The sequence below is a fragment of the Zerene cesonia genome, chromosome 23 (genome assembly GCF_012273895.1).
Source record: "Zerene cesonia ecotype Mississippi chromosome 23, Zerene_cesonia_1.1, whole genome shotgun sequence".
Lineage (NCBI taxonomy): Eukaryota > Metazoa > Arthropoda > Insecta > Lepidoptera > Pieridae > Zerene > Zerene cesonia.
In genome coordinates, this window is record NC_052124.1 from 2,792,568 (window position 1) to 2,803,326 (window position 10,759).

Here is a 10,759-nt window from a genome sequence, read left to right on the forward strand (position 1 = left end):
AAAATTAAACCAGTTGCCAAATCAAGTAAGTAAAAAGGGAGGGAAAAGTTATTTTGATCTCAACATCGTAAAAGCTTTGAATTGTCTAGAGGGTGCTGTGTGTACACACACCGACAATAAAATACTATATTCAGGGTAAAACCTCGCATTAATGGTAAGCGTTAGCAACAAAGTTAATATAATTGTTTCTGTCTACATATTGTTGGCAACACTGCGTGTGCGTGCGTGTGTGTGACGGGATGCAGTTCTCGCTCCAGGAGCCATAATACTTACACAATTTTCCTCCAACATTGGTGATCAATTATTGCTCATCAATAGTGCTATTATGGTTAAAAGCGTAAGTACGTAAAAATAAAACAAAGAAAATAAATATGTATCTTCTGTATTTCTAAAATATTAGAACTTTATAGTACATCATTGTATTTACATGAGCATTCTCGCTTCGCAATATTATTACAATTAAAATAGATTTCTCTCTTTTATTTAAATTACTTTATATTAAACACTTTGTCATATATAACTAGGAATTAGGCGAAGTGACAGGCGCTCGCCCGAGGGCGGCTGCGCCATTCTATCGTATCAATACATCAGTACTAAAATAGTTTCAGAATACGAGTTACCAAAATAAAACGGTCTCCGTACGATCTATCAATAAATAAACATTTCATGATCATTTACGCCCTTACAAATTATACAAAAACAATATTTGGAATTCATGACGAGACTTTCTTTAGACACGATACAATAATTAGTCCACACAAAAGACATATTGCTTTGCAGGTTGCAACGATCAAATAATAAATAAGTAGTTCGACTCTCACCGGCTCACACATCATCCGAATTATTGCACACAAACGAATAAAGACTCGGGCAACCGAATGGAAACTTTGACCCCTTACGTTAAAGCTCGATTTAGTTCATATAATATGATATCATACAAAATTTAAATTGCATTAAGTAACACCGATTCTAGTCTATTCTATTTCACAACAACATAAGACTATTGGCACATTATTGCTTATCAGACAACTGGACAGTGCGTTCGTCTCTTTTGTACGCCAAACAATATCAACATGAGCGAGAAGGACAAAACATGAAACTCGACGAGTCAACAACAATACGCGAAACTGCAAACTTAACAACTGCAGAAACAATGCAACTACAGTACACTCGCCGCGGGCCGCCGCCGAGACAACCCTCAGAGCGTCCTGGCGCCCTGGTACTTGGCCTCCATATTATACTCTCATTTATTATTTTTCAGTTTGTTTAATAATATCCTATAGATAAATAATATTTCTAATATTGAGTTAGCTCGGCGGAACCGGCCGCGGCTCGTAAACAGGCACTAGTGAGGACGGCCGAGCGGCGCTGCGCAGGAGTCTCCCAAACGTTCATCTTTTATTTATACAATACTATATAATATATGTGAACTATGTCAAATTTCTCTCCCAAACATTCTATTTTTTGTACAAGTATACATGCGCACTGTAAATAAAACGACAATGACACAAAGGGAAATAAGTATTACGATTTAAAAAGCTTTTGATGAAGACTCATTGTCTCACTGTGAGGAAACATCACTTTCGTGGAAACATGTAATGTCCGCAATACGTAACGGCAGGTAGTGGGAACCGGATCAGACACTATACGCGAAATAATGGAGAATATTGTAACATCATGTGGGAGGGCGAGAGAAGGGAGACGTAGGCTTAAATTATTATTTTTTTTAACGTGTAAACTGCGCTCAAAATAAAACCTTTTAAAATTATACGGAGAAAATTTGACAAAATTCGTTATTCATTACGCGAAAAGAGCAAATAATGTTATTGCATCCGGTCCTTAAATATCTATCTATAGTTATTACTACTCTCGTCATAAGATCCGGCCGGGCTCCGCCCCCGCGCCCCGGCGGCTCGCTATCACAGTCGCTGCGGACGTCGCGACGCGTCGGCGCACACTTGGCTATATTTAACGCTATTTAGAAATTGACAAGTTTAAATGAGACGCCACAGTGCGGACCGGGCCGGCGGCGCCTGCGCACATCACAGATACACTTACACACTTAGCTCTACTCGGTTAGTGCGGGTGGCCCAACGTACGCGCGGTGAGTATTGCGACTCTGTTCGATCGTACAGCAAACATGACGACGGCGGAGCGTCCCGCCCCTATCGAATAAAAAGATTGTTAGATCACAAAATCCGCTGCGATACAATTCCGTTCCACGCGTAATTTCGCTCCCCACGATTACCGGTTCTAAATAAATAAATAAAAATATCTACACGCGGTCACTTTACAATTGTACACGGCTTCGAATCTGTAGAAAAATATATTTAGTATCTACACGCATAACATTATCGCGGCGCTTTGGTCCTTCGAGCCGTCGCCGCTCCCGCGCGCAGCTCGCGACCGGCGCGCCTCTTCATTGCAATATAAAAATATATACGCGGCATATTGAAGATATCTGTGAAATATTACAGGCGAAACAAGTCTTCAAGCGCGTTTGCATCCGAGTGCTAATGTTGAAAGCGAAAAATGATTAATTCATACGCGATTTGAAAACGTAGAGATATTTCACAAAATACAGTCAATATAGTTGCGTGGCGGCCGAGACTCCACTCTACAAGCCCGATATGAAGTACAGATGAGGTAGTGACGATATCGCAGACGACCCGCTGCGGGGCCGCCGCCCGAGCGCTCGGCAGGGGCGCCGGCGCTCCTCCCCACCTCCCACGAAACACTCAAGTAGTTTTATGTATAAAAGAAATCATTACGAAACATACGAGGAGAAACTGTTGGACAGATACGAATTGTGACGCAATTATAATTATAAAGTTACATACATACTTATTTTCGCAACGAACTAATTTCAACCAGGTTAAAATGAATATTGAAATGAAAAAATAATATTACACATAAATCACAAAAACACGGCGTGGCGTGCGAGCCCGCGGCACCAGGCGAGCAGACTGCGGAGGTGGCGTCACGTTCCAAGTATCACTGAGCACACGTTTCACGCGTACAGTCGGGGCTGGGGCGGCTCGGGCGGCGCGGTCACGTGTGGTCGCGCGCGGGCGCGGTCACGGTCGCGGCGCTGGTGACCACGACCACGGGCTTCACGATCGTGGTCGCGCTCAGGTACTGCGCGCTCACCGCCAGCGGCGACACGCTGCCCTTCACCATATGCGTCTCCACCATCTGCGGCCCGATACAATATATTATATCATCTATTTGTGTGTGTGTTCCTTATGAGTGAACATGTGTGTGGACGGACCTTGTGTGTGAGCGTGTGTGTGCCGAGTAGGTGCGCGGCGGACTGCGACACCACGAGAGGGGTGAGGCCGCTCACCACCACGCTGCCGCCCTCTGGACGAACAAACAGATTTTTCAATTTATAGTTTGTTAATTGATTTATCGCACAGGTGAATAAATTACTAATATATCATTATTTTGATAAATTCTCAAAGTTTTTAACATTAAACTAAAAAAAATTGTGAGCCATCACGGGACGCCTAGCAGATGTGAAACACCGACATTATTTTGTAAAATTAATACGCAGAAAAGAACAGACTGTGATAGGAATTAAATATGTCATAATGATAAAATAAAATATTACACCGTACACACTACTGCACATAGACTGTATATATACCATCATATAGCGTGGCGACGCAAGCCGTGGCGACGCGTCGCCACGCCATAAATCTGTTTTACGTGCGGCTACAGATGTTTCACATCAAAAGTATAAGCGATATAAAATCGAAACGAAAAACCTTGAAAAACATTGGAATTATATTGATTTTTTACTTTCAACGTAAAATCCTACCTGTAGACACTGCGGAGGTCGTCACGATGCCGTTTTCCTTAGATATCCGGTTACTGTCCGTGGTGACCCCTGAAAAAATTCAATAAACAGGTTTCAACAGGCTAATTCAATTATTTGTTTGACGATTTAAAGGCATTTGTAAAAAAACTATAGTTGAATGAATATTTAAGTAAAAGTTTTCGTTTGAAAGTGGACAAGTATTCTAATATAATATAATTTTTCGTGTGTGTGCGTGTGTGTGTGTGTGCGGCGCGTGCGCTCTCACCGTTGGCGAGGTGCTTGTGCGGGTGCAGCACGTGCAGCGGCGCGCCCGCCAGCAGCTGCAGCGCGCGCGCGCCCACCACCAGCCCGCCGCTCTGTTTCACAACAAAATCATGTGTTTCAAATTGTGTACGAGAGCTAATTCACATTTTTAAATAGCTTTTCGTATATAATTTCATTAGTTTCATTACTAATCAACAGCTGTCTATCCATTCGAGTTCGATCTTAGAATTTCAAACTGTATTATTCATAGGACAGATGCTATTCTTAAGCCATTTTTTTAATATAAACATAAGTAAATATACTTTAATTTCTACGAATTGTTATGTTTAAATAATCCAATTAAGTGTATTTGGAGTATTGTATTAATACATGTGTATGTTTATAAATTTCAACACTGGCGTTATCAAAATTTACTTATAAAACAATAATATATCCCCCGAGGTTCGAACTCGCCTTTTGTATTGAGCTATTTACATATGTGATGTTTTAAACCCTTCATCACTGACTCACTGAAAAATTTTATGACATGGAAGTCGAAGGTCCGTTTCCTTCCTTTTCAGGCCTTTTTTTATTCTCGTCGTCAATTCCTTCGCAAAGCGACGCATTTGCAGAGTAGAGACATGTACCATCAGGCGACACACCGGCTCCGGTGCCCACTTATACATGAAAGTTGTGCCTTTAGAGCCCCAGCGCAGAGGCTGAGGCCCGTAGAGGCGAGAGACGAGAGGTCGAGGCGGGTACCTGCGCGGGCGGGTCGGCGGGCGCGAGCGCGGCCAGCGCGAGCGCGCCGCGCGCCCCGTACGCCGCGCGCACCACCTGCGCAACACAATACTTCGGCTCAAACTCTCGCTGAACCACCTACAATAAACCTAACTGAACCTAACTGTAAGCCCGAGTGCCCACTATGTTCGCGAACCCCTTGCGCTCCGCACTCTTACAACAGCTCCGCATAGTGGATGCGAACTTAGCGCCCCAAATTGTTATGTGCCTTTGAAAAATATTTAACTCCGAACCTTGAAGAAAAGTGCCGACAAGAAACTCGACTATGTTAAGAACAGTTATACTTCTATACATCAGTAACAAAAAAAAAATCTCGCGTTATCATACCCAAATAAAAACTTTCCCCTAATGCTAGTCTACATTTTAATCTATCTCTCTGTACCGAACTTCAAATAGCTCACTTATGAGTCTTTTTCTTACTTAACTATTCATAGTTGAAGCATAATACAGTTCCCAGATAGTAGAAGGTTTTCCTTTAATTAAAAATAATAAATCGTTTACACCTCAATTGATGCAGATAAATCATTCATTAAATAACCTGTGCCATCGATATACCTATAAAATTTCGATATACTTTCTAAATTTGTAAGCAATCTTTTACCAAATTTACCACGAGTTTCTTTCCTCGCCACTCTGTGTAGACAATACTTGCCAAACAAATGAAAAAGAAAATTGTTGATAACATTCCTACTTACACCGCAGTAATACGTAGCAAAAATAAACTATCTATCCTCACTTTTCTTCACACTTCTTAAAAGAGGAACTAAATATTTTCATTTAATTGTTACAAATTTTCCGTTGCTTATTGTTAAATATAAAAAGCACGTGTTCAAACATTATTTCGAGATAAATTAATAAAAGATAAGATAAAACAGCTGTTACTAATGACAACTCGCTATAATAATACTAATGACACTATATAAACAAAAACCTATCGTAAATCTTTGAGCAGGTGTCGATGAATAGTACTGATTATTTACCAACATTATCTCTCAATAAGTGAAGTCGCCATTTTCTAATGGTGAAAGAATTTTTGAAATCGGTCCAGCAGTTTGTGCGTGAACACTTTACAAATATCAAAAAATACAAAAGTTTTCTCTCTATAATATTAAGAGCAGATTAACAAATTCTCTTAATTTTATCAGTCATTACCGCTATTTTTGTCTGGACTGATTTTTTAAGGTTTTCGCTTACAATTACACCGTTAATGGATAAGGTAGATAAAACTACTAGACTAAAACCTCGTAAGCCCTAACTAGACATAATTGAAATAAGATTATTCAATGCTTTGGAATTCAATATCTTTTATCAATTAAAGATCTTATCCTCTACTCCTATCCTTTAATTCGCTTTGATATTAATAATAGGATATAGTTATATAAAGATTGTATGTGTATCTATCTAGCTACAACATATATATTTTATATTACTAATATATCTATTATATATATAGCTTTATTTTATCCAAAGTAATTAGTTAAAGGGAATTCCCACAGGTATGATATCTTTCGAGGCGCTAAAAAGTAGCCTATGTCACTACCTAACCTGGTAATCTAAGGAATTACTATATAATTAATAATTAATTTCGCGAAAGAACGACCAACTAACAAAGAAACAAATATTCATACATAATATATAGCAAGGATTCGATGTTAATAATAAATAGTACGAATATCTGGCCATTATTTTGAGGCATTTGAAATAAATATAAAAGTTTATTCATTATGATATTTCTTTTAATTCTAGAAAATTATTTTGCCAACTCTACAAAAATATCACATACCTTTTTTGTTCACTATGCAATGCAAACTTTTTCTAATTCTAACTCGTAATCCTAAGATTAAGATCAGCCCTAATTAGTGCGCGTGTACCAGGCGCACATACCTGCGAGGCGGTGGGCGCCAGCTGCACGGGCAGCGGCCGCAGCTTCGTGCTCAGGTTCAGCGTGTGCGGCGCGGGCGCGTGCGGAGAGTGCGGCGAGTGCGGAGAGTGCGGCGTGTGCGGCGTGTGCGGCGTGTGCGGCGCCGGCGGCGGCGACCCGCTGCTCTGGAAAAGAGAATAATTATATGTATAGATGAAATCACGTTAAGTATATCTCTAAGACCCAAAAGAAAAGATTTCTATAGAGTAAATATTTAGAGACAACTTGTTTTTCTTCTAAAACAAATCAACGTTTGTCCGAAAATTAAGCAGAACGTTTTATGTAAAATTTGACAAATTTGGCAAAGAATATCAACAGTATTTCTTAGGTGAAAATTAAATCCAATTTCTGGCTTAATAAACAGTAGACTCTATCTTGTTACTGACCGAATTGCACATACTTACTTTTAAAGGAATTCCTAAAACTTGCCCGTTAATAACGTCAACCTTCTCCTTCTCTTCGGCCGCAGCATCTGAAATTGTAAAGTTATCAATCAACAAAGAGAAAAATGACTAAAATTTTGATCATAACAAGGTTATCACAACTGTTTGTAATTTTTTCGCTCTATTTTGGCAGAAACACTCTGTTCGAGAGGTGAGCGGCTCGCGTAGCGCCTCCGAACGCTCGAAAGAGACGGACGGACGGACGTCAGGTCGTCTATCTCTTTCGCGCCCACCTTCGAAGCGTTTAAGCGGGTCGCCATCATTATTAATAGATAATTTTTAATAAATGATCCGTGTTAGTTTTGTTTATTTTGTTGAAACGGCATTGTCAAATATTAAATAATCTCTGGCGTGTGTACCAGGCGCGCAGAGGGCGCGAGGAGGTGGGGCGGTGCGGCGGTGCGGCGGCGAGGGGGCACTCACCGAGAGCGCGCGGGCGGGCCGTCGCGCGGATGGTGACCTCCCGCTTGAGCGCGGCCAGCCGCTGCTGCGACGCGATCTTCTCGCGCGCGAGCCGCTCCATCTCGTGCTCGCACTCGCGCTCCTTGCGGCGCAGCACCTGCGGACCGAGATGCCCATATTGCGGATATCGAAATCGAAATAGCCACGAGAGTGGAGTGACGTTTCATACAGATTTCATGAAATCACGGGTTCGCTTCCGCCTAGCGAAGGATTTTCCGTCACCGACGCGGCAATCGCTATTAATTGCATCGCCAGCAATAATAATTAGTTTATTGTGAAACTATTACTCACCTTACAGTGCGAGAACTCGATATAATTTTACTTAATTTATTTATTTTAATTATAAAAAAGCACTGTACAAAACAGACAAATTAATGAGATGATGTAAATTATCTGTATCTATTTATATTGATAAAAGTGTTTACTTGAGAAGACATTCAATGTTGAAGATTAGAAAAGCCTACTTCTTACAGCATAAAGAACCGCTTATCTCGAAGAGAGCATACTCCACATCATGATGTCGTCACTTTTTACTTGAAATCCACTATAGTTTATATCTAGTGAAGATCAGACTAAGCCAGAAAAAAATCACACTAATATTATAAACGCCAGTTTATGTATCTTTGTTTGGATCTGTACGAAATTTGGAGAACAGATAAATATAGCCACTTTTTGGATCCCATCCCGACTCGAGTGAAGCTGCAGGCTTCAGCTAGTGCGAAAAAATATGTAATAACTAATGTTTGATAACACACATAACTCACCTGTATATAGCGAATGGCGGAGCCGAGGATGGAGAGGTTGGAGGTCTTCTTGTCGTCGGGCGCGGCGGGCAGCTGCCGCTTGAGCAGCTCGAAGCACTCCTTGAGGTGCGCGCGCCGGTTCTTCTCCAGCTTGTTGTGCACCTCGCGCGTGCCGGCGCGCGGCAGCCCCCCCGCGCCGCCGCCGCCGCCCCCGCCGCCCCCGCCGCTCGTGGTGCTGCCGCTGCTGCCGCTGCTCAGCGACGGCGGGGACGGGATCTGGCTCGGCCTAGGAGTACCCATTGCACCATTAGACTCGTAATGCAGTCTGCATATTTATATATATTTCGTTTTTTTTTTTAATCGAACATAAAAAAATTCAAGAGCTTCGTTGTCTTGCTAATTTTATATTCATTGTTTTAACAAACTGATAGCAGTATCTATTTTAAAAACCGTTACAATTAAAATTAATAGGAAAACTGTAGATCGCCCCGTTCTTGTAAATTTCTTTTTAATCTCATCTTAATGCGCGAATAAATTCATCTGCAGATGAATAGAGCTGATTAAATTACAAAATAGGGGCCTGCATAACGAGGTATTAATGATGCATGCAGGGGCCGGCTCCGAACTATGTATGTGATGAATATCAAGTTAGGATGTTTAATATTAATTACGCATCCAGTACGGGGGAACCTTGAAAGCAATCGCCGAGAGCCTGGCGAGTGCGACTTGCACTCACCGCACAAGCCTAACGGACTCGTCTATTTTACAATCACTTAATTTTACATTGCATTTGTTATCTTTAAAAAGTTTTTACTAAAGAGTAAAAATAGTCTCAGCGGGATCAAAATACAATATTAACTTTGTATCTAACGTTACTAATAATAATAACTCCTCTCACTTCTGCTGTCCTATTACTTGCAGACATTTTTAGGATGGACATACATTATTAATTTTTTAGTTATATAACTTGTTTGTACTTACTAACTATGTGATCTCGTTTTTAAAACAGTTAGGATGATAAGTCAGTTATTAGATCATACATGTTAGTTATATCAGCTAAAATAAAATGAAAAAGGCAGAGTGAGCATCATCAGTAACCATATGACAAAGCAACGTCCGGCGGGCGGCGACACCCAGTCCGCGGCCAAGCTAACCGATACACACATAAATGAAAGCTTCTGTGGCAAGGATGAATTACGATTCAATTATGACCCTTTTACATTTTATTACATTTTGTTGTTACGCCTTCGAACGTTCTAGATACGCCACATTAATTCATCTCGTCCTAAATAATGGATGCACTGTGTAGATATTATGTTTTATACATTTTATGTGGTCAAACATTGATCTATTTTTCTTTTATCCATTTATTTAAGTAGTCTTCGACGCAGTGAGGTTTCGTTTAGAAATAACTTTTGGTGTAATGGAGATACTTTCCGACACTTGAAATGATAGAGCATTTGGTAGAGCCGTATTTTTTTTTTTTTTTAATTCATGATAGGGAAGCGCTTGACCACGATCTCGCCTGATGGTAAGCTGAGGTATTTATATAATTTTAAATATATATTTTTTTATTTTTTACATTTATATTTAGAGGTAATTGATGTATTTTGAATTGTAACCCTACCTCTCCTCACATGTCACAGTTATACTTGTAGATTCATATAAACATATTTTACGATTCAACTAAAAATAGGATCGATTCTGCGCTATATTGTAACTTTATCGGTATAAATTAAAACTTCTTGAAAAATAACGTTTGCATTGAAATTTGGTGTAAATTCAGGCAACCATTATTGAATTACCAATAACATTTCCGAACAAACAGTATTTTTTAAATGACATTTGACACGCAAAGGTCACTGACATTCCTAATCTTAGTTTAATCTCATAATACATAATATAATATAAAACATTATTGAAGTCTATTAACTATTACTGCCTATGCATATATTATGATGATTGATATAAACCGCTTTTTATTTAAAATACATTTTAAACAAAGAAATAAATCTACAAAAAGAATTAATTGTAATTGAAATAAAACGCAGTCTCATTTTTTATAACAATAATTAACAATTAATTAATTCATTTGAAAATAGAATAAAACAACTAACGGCATCCAAGGCGAAGTAGCAATGCCCAGCTGTTTTCAAGACCGAAGCTACTAGGAGACCATAACCCACCCGTGACTGCTGATGGTCCGCGGCCTGGAATGTTCTTGTGCGAAGTCGAGGATGGGCGTCGGGGGTGCGACGGGCGGAGGGTCGGGAGCGAGGGCGAGGGCGAGGGCAGGGGGCGCGGGCGCGGGTGTAGCGGGCGG

General features: G+C 40.3%; 1 protein-coding gene across 1 annotated transcript in view; it reads right to left on the reverse strand.

Moving 5' to 3' along the window:
- Positions 1-366: 366 nt before the first annotated feature.
- Positions 367-10,759, reverse strand: part of LOC119836308 (max-binding protein MNT-like) — a 24,726-nt gene continuing 14,333 nt past the window's right edge. Inside the window, exons 4-13 of the mRNA XM_038361605.1 lie at positions 10,623-10,746; positions 8,458-8,722; positions 7,655-7,790; positions 7,193-7,260; positions 6,752-6,913; positions 4,829-4,903; positions 4,089-4,179; positions 3,824-3,892; positions 3,272-3,363; positions 367-3,195 (exon numbers count right to left, since the gene is read on the reverse strand). Of these exons, the coding sequence (XP_038217533.1) occupies positions 3,052-3,195; positions 3,272-3,363; positions 3,824-3,892; positions 4,089-4,179; positions 4,829-4,903; positions 6,752-6,913; positions 7,193-7,260; positions 7,655-7,790; positions 8,458-8,722; positions 10,623-10,746 (1,226 nt within the window). The 3' untranslated portion in view covers positions 367-3,051. The remainder of the gene's footprint in view (positions 3,196-3,271; positions 3,364-3,823; positions 3,893-4,088; positions 4,180-4,828; positions 4,904-6,751; positions 6,914-7,192; positions 7,261-7,654; positions 7,791-8,457; positions 8,723-10,622; positions 10,747-10,759) is intronic.